The 19,995-nt window shown below is 40.1% G+C and overlaps 1 protein-coding gene across 1 annotated transcript in view; it reads right to left on the reverse strand.

Annotated features, from left to right (window-relative positions):
• The window catches only part of LOC117373460 (contactin-3-like), a 102,687-nt gene that overhangs the window by 67,098 nt on the left and 15,594 nt on the right, over window positions 1-19,995 (reverse strand). The window contains exons 3-4 of the mRNA XM_033969494.2: window positions 11,623-11,798; window positions 605-700 (exon numbers count right to left, since the gene is read on the reverse strand). Coding sequence (XP_033825385.1) covers window positions 605-700; window positions 11,623-11,798 — 272 coding nt within the window. The remainder of the gene's footprint in view (window positions 1-604; window positions 701-11,622; window positions 11,799-19,995) is intronic.

The raw sequence follows: 19,995 nt of genomic DNA on the forward strand, positions 1-19,995 counted from the left end.
GACAAGCCTCTACTTTGACAATGTTTAAATCCAGGCTCAAATGGTTCTGTTTAGCTGCATATGACTGAATGGTTTTATTCTGCACTTTTCTCCTTTAATGTTGATTTTATGATGATTATTTGTGATTATTTAAGCTTCGATTTGGTATAGTGTGAATTTAACTTCTTTTTTATTCTGTAAAGCAGTTTGAATTACCTTGTGTACGAATTGTGCTATAAAAATAAACTTGCCTTATCTTCTCTTAAGGCTGCAGACCAAAACAACGTACGGCCTGTACTGGAGATTTAAGGTTAGAAGCTGATACAGTAAAAAGTCAAAATATCGGCCCAATATATCAGTCCATCTCTGAGAAAAATCTGATTATCACCAAAGATTTAGTAGTTCTTTCAAGCCAAATTCTGTGTAAAATATTTTTGCTCAAGGTTGGCCAACGTTCTATTTTTATAATGAACCTAATATTTTCTAACCAGCACACATGTTTTTTGTTTGTTTGTTTGATATCCTCTTTTAAACTGCCCCAAATACAATGACACACAAGATCTACTGAACGGACTCGAGTCCCACATTGATCTCGGTTCCGCTCAATTAACTGTCTGGCTTTTACCTCCTGAGGAAGTGGGGGTTCCACACAGCAGCACCACTCCTTGTCCCTCTCGTACGGACACGGCGCTTCTGGTGTGCACTTTAAAATGATCTAAATCTGCACAGAGAAAGAGAGGGAGGGAGGGAGGGAGGGGAGAGGGAGCAAGAGAGGGAGGAAGAGGAGGAGGAGAGAAAGAGGAGCATGAAGAGAGAGGAAGGTGAGAGAGACAGAGAGGGATGATGAGGAGAGAGAGGGGGGAGAGAGCGCAAGAGAGCGAGGCGGAGGAGGAGGAGGAGGAGAGAGACACAGAGAGGGAGGGAGGGAGGGAGGGGGAGGAGAGAGAGAGGAGAGGGAGCAAGAGAGGGAGGAAGAACAGGAGGAGAGCAAGAGGAGCATGAAGAGAGAGGAAGGTGAGAGAGACAGAGAGGGATGATGAGGAGAGAGAGAGGGGGGAGAGAGAGCAAGAGAGGTAGGAAGAGAGCGAGTAAGAGGAGGAGGAGAGAGGGACAGATGGAGGGAGGGACGGAGGGGGAGGGGAGAGAGACAGAGAGAGGAGGGATGAGAGGGGGGGAGAGGGAGAAAGACAAGGAGGAAGAGGAGGAGGAGAGAAAGAGGACAGGGAGAAAGAGGAAGAGAGTGAGGCAGGGAGGAGGAGAGGGACCGAGATAGGAGAGCAAGAGAGGGAGGAGGAGAAAAGAGAGAGGGGAGGGAGGAGGGCGAGCAAGAGAATGAGAGGAAGGAGAAGATAGGGAGAGGGACGAGAGAGAGAGACAGAGATATGGGTGAGGAGGAGAGAAAGGAGGGGGGAGAGGGAGCAAGGAAGGGAGGAGGGGGAGAGAGAGCAAGAGGGGGAGAAAGGGAGGAGGAGAGGGACAGAGATTGGAGGGGGGCAAGAGAGGGAGGAGAAGGAGGAGGAGAGAAAGAGGAGGGGGGAGAGAGAGCAAAAGAGTGAGAGGAGGGAGAAGAGACCGCAGGGGGGGGGGGGGGGCAAGAGGGAGGAGGAGGAGGAAAGAAAGAGGAGGGGGGAGAGAGAGCAAGCGAGGGAGGAAAAGGCAAGAGAGGGGGAGAAAGAGGAGAAAGAGAGGAGGGAGGAGAGGGCGCAAGAGAAGGAGGAGAGACGGAAAAGAGGTTTGTGCAGGGAGAAAGAATAGAGGTGGAGTAGAGCGATGGAGAGGGGCGAGAAAGAGGGGAGCAGAGACGGGCGTCAGTGGGACAAAGCGGTCAAGAGGAGAAATATTGGGGGATGGAGAAAGAAAGAGAGTATAACAGAGAAAGACAGAATATGCAGTGGAACAGAGGGACAGACAGAGAGTAGGTAGGTCGAGAGAGGGAGAAACACGGGCAAAGCGTAAGCGGAAAGGAGAAGGGGGGGGCAGATAACGAACGTGAGAAGAGGGTGAGAGGAACAGAGCGACAAAGACAGGGGGGAGGGAGAGAGACAGAGAGATGGGAGGGAGGCAGAGTAGACAGATCAGTGGGGGCTCCCTGGGTCTCAGAGTGGGGTACATCTGAGTAAAAGCTTTCAGCGCAGACACTGACAAAGGCCCATAAGCTAATAGTGCTGCACTGGCAAAGCCCCAGAGAGACACACGGGGAACGCCTCTCAGCATTCAATTTATAAAGCCAACACAAATGTCATCGCGCAGGTTTCGGAGCGCCACGAGAGAAGTTAGCATATATCTCTTAGCCTTGTATAAACAGTAAATACCATCTCTGTACTGTATAAATAATGCATAAATGTCAAGATGTAGCTGTGTGCATTTGTGATACAATCTGGTGTCTTGAAACGGGCGGATATTCACGAGCACACTTCATGCTACAGCTGTCTGGAAGCAGAACGTATAGAAAGAAACGCACTCGAGCGGCAAATCTGGTCCAGTTTTGGTCCAAGGTCTTATATGTTACACAAAATGGATTCTTGTGAACTTTAAGAAATGTTATAATGCTGTTACCTCATCAAAAACAGACCAGGAGTTGTGTTTTGTTTCATTCACACGTGTTTGATTAACAGTTTATTATTAGTCTGTCTACATCTCCGAAGCTCAAAATGATCCGTTCCACCTTGTGATGTCATGAAGTAATAGTTTTCCAGCTACTTTTTACCTTTAGTTCAGTAAAGATCTGCAATTCCAGGGCTGAAATGATCCAAATGATTCTAGTAATGAAGGTGTGTGGAGTTTAAAAACACAGTGGAGCGCTTCCTGTATTACCACATGATGACATCACCAGGTGGAACGTAGTGTTTTCAGTTTGAGAGAAGAACTCCTAACCCTTTAAGGACTGAGCACATTATAGACCAGTATATCTCGCCTAGACTTTTATTCTTTTTTCAGCCATAAAAATCATGTTAAAGTATCAGAATGTACTGCATTTTTTCACACAACTACCTCTATTTTACATATCCATCCGTATTTTTTCCTTTGACGCATCGAATAAGTGACTGGGAAACACCTGCGCTCTGATTGGTCGTCTTCGAGGGACAACGTAAGCACATTACCGTAATGACAGTAAAATATTTAAAGAGCCTCATGCCTCTGATTTGAGACGCCGTTTGAATTTACATGATGGCACGATTGGTTTGTGGAGTTACGGTAATGGAAAGTCCGCAACCGCGAGTCTATTGGCGACGATGGCATTCGACGCTATAGAGCTAAACATGTGTGAATGAAACAAAACACAACTTTAGACGAGGAAACAACTTTATAACATCAGAAAACAGTGTAATATCCAGCGCACTTTAAACTGGACCAAGGTATTTAAATGTAATTTCCTGTAGAAGATAATTGTAATTGTGTTGCCTGGTAACGTCCCACAATATGGTTTTCAACATATCTATCTCCACGGCGAAACACAAAGGTCCCGCTACCACGCCAAGTTACATATTAGCTCTGTGGAGAGGCCCACTGCAGCTTTTTCAATGTATTTTTGAGACATAACAGCACTTATAACTGAATAACGCAAGATATTTATATGTTTAACGCCATAGTGTGGGATATTCTAAGCAAATCGCTAACATCTAAATGAGACAAGCGCATCTAAATGAAACCTTCTAGCAGAAAAGCAAAGTTACATAGTGCAGCTTTAAAAATGAATACCCTTTTTATAGGTACAGGTAGAGCAGTGTATGAGTAAATATTGCAGTGGACAGAAATGCATGGGCTGTATCATATATTAAAAATGTATGAGGAGAGGATCCACCGCTCCTGACATCCATCCAAAGCCATTTACCAAGTCTATAGCAATCTGTCTAACAATATACAGCTATACTTACAACTTAATGCAAGCGCAGGTTCACACAGTTTATATTATGCTAGCTAGCGGCGTTATGACATGAAATGCACCCCTTGGCAACCACGATATAGTTAACAGCCATCTTCACTATAGGAAACTCCCTCCACAAACGCACATGCAATATTAATGTCTGACAGGGTATGTTGCACGATGCAGGTTGCACAGAGATTGTATGGACCACAGATGCTAACTCCTGTATGTCAGGCTGTCAAGCGAAATCAGAAACAAGTATTTAAATAAGCTCTGATCTTTGGGTTTCTGACAAAGACTGTAAATCATCCATACGGTGTACAGAGATGTTTGCGTGATCAGCCAGGCTCTTTTACGTTCGGCTCGACTCCAGGAGGGTCAGGAGTCAGAAAATCCTCCGTCCCAACCTGAGACGGTCCAACCACAGTCGCTCATTTGCATCACGTGTTTCTCAAATGCAGAAGACGGGACATTCAGAACAAAATATAACTTCTTTTACCTGAGATAAATAGGAGTTTGGTGCTTTGAATCTCCTCTGTTTCTCAATTCTTTATGTTTTTTCAATCTTTTTGCATGTAAGTAGCCATGCTTGTTTGTAATCCACCTATGAAAGTAGTAAAGTGCTGTACTTAAGTAGGTTTTTTAGGTATTTGCACTTTACTTGAGTAGATTTTAAACTGGATACTTTTTACTTTTGCTTCACTAGATTTGAGAGCAGTATTTGTACTTTCTACTTCACTACATTTTCAACAGGACTGAAAAGTAAAGGGCACTTTTCATATGATTCGAGTGGTTATTTTGACCATGTTCGTGGTAACATGGTCAAAAGTAAAGTAAAGTAACATGGTAAAGTTTTCGAGTTCAAGCTTTGGCTTTGAGGAAAAAAAATAAATACACAAAATTCATATGAAAAATACAGAAATTGATTCGTATTGTTACTGCTGAACAAAATATGTAGAATTTTAATTAATATCACGTTTACACTTTAACAAATGAACAATGCTTGTGTACAAGTATATTTCAAGAAATCTGAAAATTAAATCAAAAATGAAAAGAAGAAACCATTTAGAACATATAAAACATCATGTATAAGCAGCTACTTCACTTTTGACTTTTTAATGTTAAAATACATTTTTTTTAAACAGGTACTTAAATAGTTTTACTTAAGTAGATTTTTTCATGTGATACTTTTACTTTATTTTATTTTTCTCTGTTTTTTTATTTTATTTTTTTAACCTTCGTATCTGTACTTTTACTATTATATGATACTTTTACTTTTTTCCCCCTCTTTTTAATTTTTTTTTTACCTTTGTGTCTGTACTTTTACTTTAATGTGATACTTTTACTTAATTTTTTTTCCCTCTCTTTTTTATTTTTTATTATTATTTTTTTTACCTTTGTATCTGTACTTTTCTTTCATGTGATACTTTTACTTTATTTTATTTTTCTCTGTTTTTTTATTTTATTTACTTACTTTACTTTTTTTTCCCCTCTTTTTTATTTTTTTTTAACCTTCGTATCTGTACTTTTACTATCATATGATACTTTTACTTTTTTCCCCCTCTTTTTTATTTTTTTTTTACCTTTGTATCTGTACTTTTACTTTAATGTGATACTTTTACTTTATTTTATTTTATTTTTCTCTTTTTTATTTTTATTATAATTTTTTTTTTAACCTTTGTATCTGTACTTTTACGTAAAACTTTTATTTTATTTTTTTTTCCTCTTTTTTATTTTTATTTATTTATTTTTTTTACCTTTGTGTCTGTACTTTTACTTAAGCAACAAATCTGAGCACTTCCTCCGTCGCTGCCTGTCAATCACGCCCTCTGAAATCGGAGAAACAGGACACAGCTCCAGATTCACTCGTCGTTGTAAAGTTTTGTCAAATCGTGTGACTCTAGTTGTCCAGGCAGCAGAGATGGGACAAAATTAACTACTGTAATATCCACTGATGACCAAAATGGGAGTAGTTATTGTAACCATCCTCCAAATACCAATCAGGTCTTACATAACGGCCGGTGATCTTGTTGTAGCGACGGGGAAAATACTACGAGTTTAAAAGACAAGCCCAAACCCAACAAATCGTCACTGTTTAACTGCAGAGCGCACTTTGTCTGCCGTTATCCCTTCTGCAAACACATTTACCTTTGGGTACTAAGAAAGAAACCGTGAACCTTGCAGTTTGCATTACAGCTTTACTTTAATAAACTGTTTTGTATAACTACTCTGCTTATGTTTCTTAACTGAGGCGATGGAAATGATTAAATACAAGACTATAAGGACGAAAAAGCAGGAGTACTCCTCTTAAATCAGACCTACTGCACTGTAGTTATAATCCATGACACCCGCGGATCGTTATGTTAGAATTTGGACATTTTAAATAGCAATATTCATCTAAAACGACTTAATAAAAGAAACAAAACCGCTCAGTGTCGCGTTAAAAAACTGCAGCGTTCAATCGGAGCTGACATCGCCGTAAAAGACATCACAACAAAGCGCCGTGTAGCTGTTGGCGCCCCCTATGGACAGCTGCAGGTCACACTAACAAGTTTTTTTTTTTCATTTATACCAAAATTACTACATAAAGCTGCAGAATTTCATGCGTATTACCAATTAACAAAGTAAAAACGCTAGTAAAAACAATGGTTGATCGACAATATGGCGTCTCAAACACACCCAAATCACTCCAAATACAACTTTGAGAGGGTAAATGAGAAGGAAAACAACTATAAAATGGTTAAAACCTTTGAAAAGTCCATTTTGCGTAGTAGCCCTGCGTTAAAACTTGGGTAAAATACTGTATACATGAAGCTGGACTCTGAATATACTGTAACTTGATGCATTTGTTCTGTTTTGAAAAGCCTGTTATACTTGGAGAAAGTAAGTCGTTCTAATGGAATGTGTGCTTTTGTATTCTGAAACCTTTATCCCACAGAACAATCGGCGATTTGTTTGAGCTATTTCGTTTTACAGTAGCTTTTCTATTGGATTGGACAACGGTAACAAAACACCTTCCTCGTGCATCACCTTCTACAATCGGCTTTAACAGACACTGACAACTGCAGGTTTCATAACTAGAGACGCATTGATCTCGCCTTTTCAGGTCCAATATCAATGTGCAAATCGATACTTAAAGTGGACATATTGTACTACTGTCTGATCTGTGTTATTAATGTAGTTTCCTCATCACAAACAGACCTGGAGTTGTGTTTTTTTGTTTCATTCACACATGTTTGACACGCAAACCCTGCAAATTTATGAGTTCTTTTCTCAAACAAAACACTCTGTTCCACCTTGTGATGTCATGTGGTAATACAGGAAGTGCTCCACTGTGTTTTTAAACTACAGTGGTCCCTCATTTATCACGGGGGTTACATTCTAAAACTAACCCGCAATAGTCAGCTTTATTTTTTACAATTATGCTATATGTTTTTGTCTGTTAAACCCCTCACCACACACTTTATACACTTTTCTCACACAGGCATTAACATTTTCTCACATTTCTCTCTTGTTTAAACTCAAAGTTCAAACCTTCGTAGGCGTCTTTGTCGGTGCAGAACGTTTCATCGACATTGTGGGTTTTGTCGGGGAGAAAACAAATTGCAAACATACAGCACTTCAGAGTCACACTGCGATCGAACGTTTATGTAAATTTGTCTGAACACATTCTGTACTGTACAGGAGACACGGCACGGAGGAGACTGATGGACAATGGTCTACAGTCCAACAGCCAATCAGGACGCACAACACAATGCACGTTCAGACGCTGTGAAAAAGCACAATAAAAATCCACGAAACAGCAAGACCGCGAAAGGTGAACCACGATATAGCGAGGGACAACTGCACATACACCTTAACTAGAATTATTTGGATGATTTCAGCCAGGGAATTACTAATGTCCATCAAACAAAAGGTAAAACGTAGCTTGAAAACTACCACTTCATGACATCACAAGGTGGAACAGAGCATTTTGAGCTTTAGGGATGTAGACAGACTAATAATAAAAGGTTACTCAAACATGTGTGAATGAAAAAAACCACAACTCGAGGTCTGTTTGTGATGAGGTAACAACATTATAACACGGCTTAAAGCTCAGAAGAGTCAGTTTTGCGTAATATAAGGCCTTTAACGATTCACATCAACCAATTTAGATGTCAAAACCGAGACACAACTGCATAAACGAATCAGATCGAAACATGTTCTGTAACTGCCCTTTAGGGATCGATCTGTCCTAGAACTTGGCCTGAAACTCTTAAAGGAATAACAACCACCACATTTAAAAAGCTCCCATGTTACGTTAACATTTAATGCAGCTTAACACCAACACTGTGTCGGTCTGATAAATATTGTACGAGTAACTCACGGGCTCTGGTTGCATGTCGACGCTGTTCCGAAAGTGCTTTTTCAGTGAGCTTATGTGACTGCATGTGCCAGAAGGGATGCACGATGTGAAATATGTGATCACAATATGAGCTAAAGCAATATCCTGATCAGGAAAAAAAAGGAAAAAAAGTTATAAGCTGATTTTCTTGTCTTGAAATTGTATTGTGATCCGATTTGAAATATTGAAAAAGTCTGGCTGATCTTTTAAACTGATCCAAGTGTCCAAGTCTTGTATTGTATCGGAGCTGGTTTACGCTTTATTTTGACATAGTTTGACGAGGAAAAATTTGAGAGAGTTGTTTTTTGGGTAACACTTCATAAAAACTACATAATTTACAGCCTTTGTAAAGCACGAACAAACACTTAATTCATAATCAAAAGATGTTTTATTTTATTTAGAATGATTCAAGCTTGATAACTACTTCATTAAGGGGTTGTGGCATAGTCAAACTCAAGGCCCGCGAGCCAAATATGGCCCTCTACGTCATTTTATGTGGCCCTCGACAGAGTAAATTAAGGGGTATGATGGTCTTAAAATCTCAATTTATCAGGAGATACGCAGTTACACAGCCATATTTTTACATCTAGGCAAATGCATATGCAATATTTGTAACTTGAATAAGTAATAAATACAGAAACAGTTAATTAACAAGTTATAAAATTAGTGTTAGACTGTACACAGTGTTACGTTCTAAAAATAACCCACAATAAGTGAAATCTGAAGTAGTCAGCTTTATTTCTTACAATTATTCTATATGTTTTTTGCTGTAAAACCCCTCACCACACACTTTATACACTTTTCTCAGACAGGCATTAACATTTTCTCACACTTCTCTCTTGTTTAATTAATTAATAGTGACTCATGTGTATTTCGCAGTTCCTCTGACAGTCCCTTAGCCAATCAGGACGCAGAACACAATGCACGATCACACACTGTAACGGAGCTAACCTACTAGCCGCCACGTTGCAAATAAAAAGCGAGCATGGGCACACTTCCATCGACTCTGGGTCCAATTCACTTTACATTGGAAAACTTTCACCTCTCTGTGTAACTGCTGCTGTCAGACTCATCATTTTGGTCTTAAAATCTTCGTATTAACCCGCTCTACATGATCCTGGTGTTTTTATTCCTTTATTGTGTCCGTAACTCAAGATATGAACATTAATAACAGACAAATCAGCGCCTTCTTTCCTCAAGGTCACTCCCTCTCGCGTTAGCAACAGGTTTGATTGACAGCGTTACTAAGCACCTGCTCCCTGTTAAACCAGTGCAGTGCAGGTCGAAAGAGGCTTTACCTTCAACAACCTCGCTCCAGATTGGCTCTTTGTTTGCTATGATACTCGCAGTCAGAATTCCTAATATGGAATTCAGCTCCAAATTCACCGCTATAACCGCTAGCCTCGATTAGCTTCATTTGACTGGAGCTGTGGGCGCTATGGGTGACGTTAAACTCACTTAGTCCACTACAATTTACGGTTAGCTCATTAATATGTAGCTACTACGCCTGAATCATTCTTAATAAAGTGTTTGTTTGTTATAAAGTAAGTCATTGTTCACACTTTAGTAAGACTTTTAAGGTGTAGTTATTATAAAGTGTTACGACTTAGTTTTTTGTTTTTTTCTTAATTAACAGAAAGGGTTTTCATCAAAGTCTTTATCAGTTACTGCTTTATTGACGTGGAGTGTGTTAAGTGAGATAAGCGGGGTAATAAAATGTCTATTCCTATCACACACTGCCGATTTAGTGTGTGTGGATGGCCCAACGCACCGGGATACAAGACCTTTTTACTAATACACGGCTCATGATCAGATACAATTTTGTTTTGGGTATTTCATATGAGAATTGCACACAGCTACAGAAATCCTGGCTCCCCCTCCCCACGCGCCCCCGACTCGGCTGTCATCAGAGTCTATGATCTGAAAGCAACCAATTTCATGTTTATCTCACCTCATGCAGTTCATATACGCCAGGGTAACTTCCATGCAATACTTGTATTTTTATCAAATTCCAGTACCCAATATAAGCCCCTTTTTTACTCATATATTGAACATGATCAGACACATTTTAGTTGTCATTTAAGAGATGTGTTTTTCTATTCAAACGAGTCAAACGATCGAGACTTTTAAATACATTATCATCAAACATGTAAAGGTCGAAGGCTTCTAGACAGATATTTTTGTCATTTTGTTTTAATAATGCCACAGTTTTCGTAATATAAAGGTCTTTTCGTATGTGTTTTAGAGTTTGTATAGTCCGGATAATGCCTGAAGTTCCTGTACAGTGGTCCCTCGTTTATCGCGGGGGTTACGTTCTAAAAATAACCTGCAAAAATCTGAATCTGCGAAGTATCAGCTTTATTTTTTACAGTTATTCTATATGTTTTTTGCTGTAAAACCCCTCACCACACACTTTATACACTTTTCTCACACAGGCGTTAACATTTTCTCACATTTCTCTCTCATTTAAACTCTCTCAAAGTTCAAACCTTCGTAGGCACCTTTGTCGGTGCAGAACGTTTCATCGACATTGTGGGTTTTGTCGGGGAGAAAACAAATACAGACATACAGCACTTCAGAGTCACACTGCGATCCAACGTTTATGTAAATTTGTCTGAACACATTCTGTACTGAACAGGAGACACGGCACGGAGGAGACTGATGGACAATGGTCTACAGTCCAACAGCCAATCAGGACGCAGGACACAATGCACGTAAATACAATGTAAAAAAGCATGAAAAACTGCACAAAATGGCGAGACTGCAAAAGGTGAACCGCAGGGACAACTGCATTACACAAAGTAGACAAAACAAAAACATACCTGGAGTTATGCTTTGTTTCATTTACGCATGTTTGAGTAATCCAGGTTTATTAGTCTGTACATCTCCAAACCTCAAAGTGCTCTGTTCCACCTTGTGATGTCATGAAGTGGTAGTTTTCAAGTTAACAGCTCCTTTTTAACTTCAAGTAGAGATCGGCAATTCCACAGGTGAAATCATCCAAATGATTCTAGTGAAGGTGTGTGGAGTTTAAAAACACAGTGGAGCACTTCCTGTATTACCACCTGATGACATCACAAGGTGGAACAGAGTGTTTTTACAGTGTTTGAGGGAAGAACTCAGCCTAAATATGCAGAGTTTGTGTGTTAAACATGTGCAAATGAAACAAAACACAACTTCAGGTCTGTCTGTGATGAAGAAACATTACGTAGATCAGAAAATAGTGTAATATCGGAGCTTTAAGATGATCAAAATATGACTATGATTCTTTTTTTTAAATAATCAACGAGTCCATATTCATCCTATACGTCATTATCACATTCTACGACCTGAAAACCACAGATTTCACGCCCGTCTCACCTCAACTCAGCCCATAAATACCGGTGTAACTTACATGCGAACTGGAGGCTGGCTCTGCGGCTCAGAATGGCTCCCACTGTGTTGAAGGCCATGCACTGGTACTGCCCCACGTCCTGCACCCGGTCCAGACTGCTGATGATGAGGTTACCCCCGGACAGCCGCCGCCGCCGCTCCGAGCCCAGATTTATGAGAGTCCCGTTCAGCGACCATCTGTGAGGGCAGAGACACCATCAGTGCTGGCAACGCGTTCTGTCTGTCTCTTTCAACTGTCTGGGGTGATACTGCAGCGCGGGGAAGGGCTTGTAAAAGATCTGATACGAGGTTTACAGGTGGAAAAAAATGAAATTCGGGGTCCAATAGCGATGTCGTAATGTGAGGTTTTAGCGTTATAATTATTGTGAGGAGAAATATAACGTTTTATGAAAGTAATAGTTTATCAGCGTGTTCTGTAAAGTGTCTATTGGGGAAGTTAATCACAATCAAATGAAAATCGCAGTTGGAATTTATTAGGAAAACGCAAAGGCTGCAGTTATTTCGGTTATAAACAGTCCACTGCCTTGATAGCCCGATGCTAAATGCTCTGAAATGCATGCGAGTCTTATATTGGTTCAGCGGTTCTTATTTCAGTTCTCTCAAAATGTTCAAACGTCTTTAAGCTATCGTTAATATGTGCACACTGAACTAAATTTTAATTATAACATAAAAGACTAATTGAATTGCAATAATTTGACAAAATTGTTTAGCGCTGCACGATTAAAAGAATTCATGACATCTATATAATCCAATTTCGCTTTGCACCAATGAGCTCTCTCGTCTCATGAGGTTTTGGAAATAAGCCGCAGGTAAATAAGCCCCAGGTAAATTTAAAGTCTCGCGCTCTGTCCGCTCTTCGTCCAGTTAGCGTGTGGAAAATCTCTTTATGGTTTACAGATGTGTAATTGGCTACAGGGGTTACAAGTGTGGAAATAGCCAGAAGTAAATGAGTCAAGCTACATCGAAGCTAAGTTCAAAAGGTTTACATATAAAAGCCTGTTACGACAGCGCATTTTGAAGTTTGTGTAATCCCTCAGTCGTCCAGGTTTGAGTCACAGTAAAAGAAAAATTCTAATCCGTCAGTTGGACAAAAAGTGAAGACGTTTTTGCTGCCGCTTCTTCAGTTCTGGGCAGATTACAGCTGGACACTGTCTCAAAGCTGGCTCCTCCCTTCAGGTAAACACCCAAAAGTCATTGACAGTTATTGAAAAACATAACTCTTTTGTTTCTAAATATTTGTATTTTATTTTTTCAGGGCATTTAGAACTACTCTTCCGACATTAATATGAGCAAATACAACACCGAGGAACGAACCCTCATTGTACAGTGGAACTTTGAGTCACATGGGTCAAATTCACAAACCCAGTGGTATTTTACTGTCGACATTTTAACACCAGAGATGCCCCGAGTGTAAATGTCATTAAAGGAATAATAAGTGGTTTTCAAAGACAGGGGGCAGTGTGTGATCTCCACAGACCTGACTAGTCCTGATTTCTTCCTGTGGGGCGATCTTAAAGAAAAGGTGTTTGTGAATAAACCTCAGACAATAAACGACTTAAAACGTAATATCGAGGATCAAATAAGAGACATAAGCCCGGAAATGCTGAAAATGTGACGCAAAGTGTTGGATCGGGCGATTCAGGGACAAACCCAAAATGATGGACACTTAAAAAACATTATTTTCATCATACATCATTTTTACTTCCCCTAGTTTAGTGTAAATGAACAATTATAACCGTATATATGGCCAAAAATCTCAGAAGGTTCAATTTACCTACTGCTAAAATTTGGTGAGTATAACTTAAGAATCATAGGATCTATTGAACATTTAAAAGTGTATAAGGCCTATTTACATTTTCTGAAGCTGAACTAGTCCTGTCGCAATAATGACATCGACTTATCGTTCAATATATGAAAACTGCAACAATATATTTTGAGCCTCAATATAAAAGTGGAAAAACTTGAGCTGTAGAGGGTAGAATAAATAACTTCTTCTACGGCTTATTATAAGTTCATTCTGATGTTCATTTTTGCAGCTCATGCGTTTTAAGGATACAGTCTATTTAAAAATGGTTGACTGGGATTATCCTGGATTATTATTATCGTGTTACAAATAGGAAGTGATCATGAGTGCGACTCAACCCACACTCAACCCTCTCTCTGTACCTGCTGCCGTCAGACTCGTCATTTTGGTCTTAAAATGTTCGTATTAACCCGCTCTACATGATCCTGGTGTTTTTATTTCACTAATATGTCCGTAACTCAAGATATGAACATTAATAACAGACAAATCAGGCCCCGAGGTCGCTCCATCTAGCCATAGCAACAGGTTTGATTGACAGCGTTGCTAAGTGCCTGCTCCCTGCTAAACGGACAGTGTTAGCGGGAAGGGGCGTTACCTTCCACAGCCTCGCTACGGACTGGCTCTTTGGTTGCTATGATACTCACGGTCAAACTTCCAAATACGCAACTCAGCTCCAAATTCGTCCCTATAACCGCTCGCCACAATGAGCTTAAATTGACTGGAGCCGAACGCTATTTGCGACGCCACACTCACCCAGTCCACCTCTTTATAGTCTACAGTCTACGGTTAAACCCCAATTCATCTCTAATCTTTTTTCCACATAATTTCCTGTCAACAACATCCTAAAAAAAATGATTACTGCACTTAAGTGAAACAAAGCAGCGTATTTTATGTAATTAAACCAAAGCACTAGCACTACAACGCAACAATGTGCTCTGTAACTCAACAGGTAAAACACATTTTATGACTGTTTTTGTTATTTTATTTTTTTTATGTTTTTAGTCAAATTGCCACCTGGAGTTTAGTCAGCTAAAATTGCATCCGGGAGCTTTTTTTTTTTTTTTTCATAAGTAAAAGCTTTCAAAATAACCACATTGTATTGAATTATATATTGTTGTGTTTGAAAACTACACACCTGAACCGATTTACGGCAATCAAACCAACAACAAAAAATGAAAAAATGCTGCTTTTCTTCTGATTTCTCCTCGTTTTCCTCGCAGCAGCAGAAGTGAACGAGTCATTTTAAATTTTACAACTCCCCCTTAGTCCCTCCTCTCATTCATAATGCACTGGTTCGGTCTTGTCTCGCTTTCAGTCGCTTGTCCTCTCCTCGGTATCATAAAATCTCAGGTTTGTTTCTGTCCTATCCTTCTACATTCAACAGAACAGCACGTACGCTCAGGTAAAAACACTTATAGTTTAAAACAAGAATAATTTTGGATCGGATACCTCTTTGGCTGGAGTCCTGAGGGATAAACAAAACAACAAAACAAGCAGCTTCAAATGATACCTCAAGAGTTATTATATACGATGTCCGCTTTTGCCAACAAACAAAATCAGCGTGGACGGGTTTGGCTATGGCGTTCCCTCCCGCGCCCGTGGATCTGCGGTGTACGGGCAGAATCAAGTCCATGTAGCTCCCTAAATTGACTATAACGCTGTAATGAGGCACGCAGTCGGAGGGCAGCTTTTTCGCAAATCCTTTAAAAAAGTTTCTAAGTGAAGCTTGCGCCAATTAAACTGAGGATGGGCGACTAGTTTTGAGCCACAAAAGCGGGGGTTTTTTTTGTTGTTGTTCAAGGTATTTGAACAAAACTGCAGACTTTGACAGGATAAAAAAAAAATGTCAGGTATTGTAATTGAAAAAAATAATTCTTCATAGTAAAAATTCTTTATTAAAGCTGTGTGATATGACGAAAAATGCATTCAAACTCATCTCTAATCGTCTAACCCTAACCCTAATTTGCTGAGGATGAACAAAACAGTTACAATTAAAATAAAAAGGCAAAATTAAGCTGCCAAAGTCTGAACTCTGCTCCAAATCACAGGCTTCTACTGAAAAAGGATTGGACTTTGATCTCTGCATTTTGTAATCACCTTATTTCAATATCTTGTTTTTTAATTTTAATTTTTTATTTAAAACCAGACAGACATCCAATTTATTAACCCTATAGTGTCAGATGCTACCGTCGCTGATAGACTCGTGGTTGTGGATTTTCCATTACTGTAACTCCGCAATCAATTGTGCTTCATGTAAATTCAAACGGCGTCTCAAACCAGAGGCATGAGGCTCTTTAAATGTTTTACTGTCATTACGGTCATTTGCTTACGTTGTCCCTCAAAGACGACCAATCAGAGCGCAGGTGCCACGGGGATTTTTCTAGTTAGTTATTCAAAGCGTCAAAGAAAAAATACGGATGGATATGTAAAATAGAGGTAGCTGTGTGAAAATATGCAGTACATTCTGATACTTTAACAGGATTTTTATGGCTAAAAGATAAAAGTGTAGGCGAGATGTACTGGTCTATAATGTGCTCAGTCCTTAAAGGGTTAATTGCATTTTTAAATACAAGATTGTAGATGGAAAATAAATTAATATCAAGATAGAAGACATAACTGGATGGTTTGTAGACAAGACAAAAAATAAATAAATAAAAATAAACCACTGTGTATATAAATGGACATAGCTAACCTGCTAGCCGTCCATCAACTCTGGCTCCAATTCACTTTACATTAAAAAAACTGTATCCCCTCTCTCTGTAACTGCTGCTGTCAGACTCGTCAAAATTTTTGTATTAACCCACTCTATGTGATCCTGGTGTTTTTATATTTCGCTGTTGTGTCAGTAACTCAAATATGAACATTAATAACAGACAAATTAGGTGCAGAGGTCGCTCCTGCTCGTGTTAGCAACAGGTTTGAGTGACAGCGTTGCTAAGCCTCCGCACCATTTTTTCAGCGCAGAACGGGCGCTGTCAGGGAGGAGCGTTTACCTTCAACAGCCTCGCTCTGGATTGGCTCTTTGGTTGCTATGATACTCACAGTCAGAAGTCCAAATGTGGCACTCGGCTCTAAATTCGCCGCTATAACCACTAGCCTCGACGAGCTTCATTTGACGGGATCTAAACGCGATGGGTGACGCCAAACTCACTTCGTCTACTTCTTTATACAGTTTATGGCGTGTGTGTGTAGCTAAAGTGTGTAAGCGAGAGTGAGAGGGGTGAGCTCAAGGGGAAAAATGAACACAAAGGAAGATAAAATGAAAAATAATAATGATTTACAAGAAATGAAAAAGCAGATCTGGACTCGATATATCTTTAAAATCCGAGCTCTTTAGGTTAGTATCTCTTACTATCAGCCACACACGCATTATTTCAGACACATCTATACTTGTATCCATATTTGTACACTGACAAAAAGACAGGCCACAGTGTGCTGGAGGAGGTGATATGGGAGGTACACCACGGCCAGACTGTCAAAATAAAAGCATTTCAATTATTTATAGACGAGTGTCCTGGTCATTCTGTATTCTGTGTTATTTCAAAAGAGCACCAGAACTTTTGCAGGCAGCTGTCCGGCAAACCCGCAAACCCGGCTTTTAAGACACTTCTTTCAGTGCCACGGTTTGAAAGAGCGTCCATGAGTGCGGACATAGCGCTATGAATAATCTCTTTGGTAAATGAGTTATCCTTGTAAAAAAAAATTTCATTCATTTATTCATTTTTCTGTATTTATTTCTGCTGGAGGTCGCAGGTGGCTTAAACCTTTCACTATGGACAGTGGGCATTGGTTTGAAAACAGAACCTTTCGCTCTTATCTATTCACAAGGGCCAATTTGGATTTGCATTTGAATTCAAGTAATACAGACATGTTATTGGTTAAGAGACAAAAAAGAGTAAGGCAAGAATCAGTTTACTCATTCATTGTACCTGTGAATAAAATATGTATTGTATAACGAGAAAGTAAAGATGTTTTATTTATTTATGCATTTAGCAGAATTGGTGGATACTTTGGAACAAAACTAAACTAATTTGGACAAAACTAAACTTTCAATTCCTCCACTGTGGAGAAGTTCAAGTATCTCGGGGTCTGGTTCACGAGTGAGGGAAGGATGGAGCATGAGACTGGCAGATGGATCAGTGCAGCGTCTGCAGTGATGCGGTCGCTGTATCGGTCCGTTGTGGTGAAGAAGGAGCTGAGTCAAAAGGCAAAGCTCTAAATTTACCGGTCAATCTACGTTCCTACCCTCACCTATGGTCATGAGCTCTGGGCAATGACCGAAAGGATGAGATCGCAGGTACAAGCGGCTGAAATGGGTTTCATCCGCAGGGTGGCTGGGCGCTCCCTTAGAGATAGGGTGAGGAGCTCGATCAAATGGGAGGAGCTTGGAGTAGAGCCACTGCTCCTACACGCCGAGATGACTCGGGCATCTGCTCTGGATGCCTCCTGGATGCCCCCCTAGGGAGGTGTTCTGGGCATGTCCCACCAGGAGGAGGCCCCGGGGACAACCCAGGACACATTGGAGAGACTATGTCTCTCGTCTGGCCTGGGAACACCTTGGAGTCCCACCGGAGGAGCTGGAGGACGTGTCTGGGGTGAGGAAGGTCTGGGAGTCCCTGCTTAGACTGCTGCCCCCGTGACCTGGCCTCTGATAAGTGGAAGAAAATGGATGGATAAACTTTCAGTTTTGAAGATACAGTGGTCCCTCGCTATATCGCAGTTCACCTTTTGCGGTCTCGCTGTTTCACAGATTTTTTTGTGTAATTGTGCATGCTTTTTTCACAGCATATGAACGTGCATTGTGTTCTGCGTCCTGATTGGCTAAGGGACTGTAGACCATTGTCCATCAGTCTCCTCCGTGCCGGTCAGAAGAACTGTGAAATACACGTGAGTCACTATTAATTCATTAAACAGGAGAGAAATGTGAGAAAATATTAATGCCTGTGTGAGAAAAGTGTATAAAGTGTGTGGTGAGGGGTTTTACAGCAAAAAACATATAGAATAATTGTAAAAAACAAAGCTGATACTTCACGGATTTCACCTTTTGCACGTTATTTTTAGAATGTAACCCCCGCGATAAACGTGGGACCACTGTATTGACTTTTTTCTATTGTCCTAAAACCAGGAAAAAAAACATTCATCATTTTGTTAGAACTTACAGATATCAAGATCATTCTCATCACAGCACATCGCACTCACAGAGAAGAAGTGAACTAATGCATCTACTGAATTACTCACTGAATATTCCCCAAACTAAACACACAATACATAATTATTTAAAGAAAACATATTATTATGCTTTTACTGAGTGTCTAAAATTCAGCTTTTTATATTTTGTTCATTGTAAATTGCAATATTGATCTAACGCCTTGGTAATAGAAACAGGTCCATTGAGTTTATGTCCAAAACTGCAGAACTGAGAAGCCCTGCCTCTCTGTAGTCGCATTTCATTTGCCTGACCAGCCAAGGACAGACACGCTTTTACAGGACTTTACAAAGCCAAGACAGCAGAATGTAGGAGGTTCTGGCTGGTCAAGCACGCAGCAGATTTTAATTTACATGTTTTTATTGAAAAAAAAATGGTAATGGAACATGTATAACCCTACATGTATGACCTGGAGTCTCATTTTAGTGATTTTCTCTGTGCGCTCAAGCCTCAAACGCAGGACAATACAAAAATAAATTACAATACAACACGGCTAAGCTAACGAGTAAGCAAATGGTGAGCGAACATACTTATAACATGGTTAAAAACTCATAAAAGTTGATTTTACATAATACGTCCCCTTAAAAGAAACTGCTATCAAATCAGTGGAACAAAGGAGAATGTTTTGTTCATAAAATATAGCCACGTTGAGCCTAGCCCTGAAATGAGTATGACAAAATCTTGCAGAGTTTTGTAGCCTAAAGAGATGGGAGCACTATGAAATGACTGTGCTGCAGATAGACTTATTCTGACTAAAAACAGGTACTTTGCACTTACAATTGCACAAGTGCTTTTGGCAAAACTCATTTCAAGGACAGAAAGCCCAATTATTCACAAAGTCCTTTTCTCCACAGCAACATTTCTCACGGAAACAGAATACCGCAGCTCACATTTTGGTTACTGAGGCATCGTCGCTCTCCGCAGTTGCATATTTATTGCATTTTATGTTTTGTACCTACACTTCCTACTTTCTTTTGTTGTAATTATTTCATAAAGTTCCCCGCCCCTTTGCTGTTCCTTCAGACTTTAATAATGCTCTCTTTACACGTTTCCGTCAGCGGTCTTATTTATATTTTGAATCCATTTGCTGCAGTGACTATGCCATACCCCCCCACCCCACCCCCCACACCCCACACCCCATTGGGATCATTAAAATTTCATCTTAGAGTATCATGCACAAAGCTATCCGGGGCAATTTGAGGCAAGCGTCCATAAAGGTTTTAGGAGGCACTGTCGATATTACCATCAGAATAAACCATAATAACCTCTTCACTGTCACATTATATTTACATAAAGTGACAGTATTCCACCTTTGACTTCTCATTAAGTATAGCTATTAGCGCTTGGCAGGAGCGAGCAGTGGG

Source organism: Periophthalmus magnuspinnatus, chromosome 7 (genome assembly GCF_009829125.3).
Source record: "Periophthalmus magnuspinnatus isolate fPerMag1 chromosome 7, fPerMag1.2.pri, whole genome shotgun sequence".
NCBI classification, from domain to species: domain Eukaryota; kingdom Metazoa; phylum Chordata; class Actinopteri; order Gobiiformes; family Gobiidae; genus Periophthalmus; species Periophthalmus magnuspinnatus.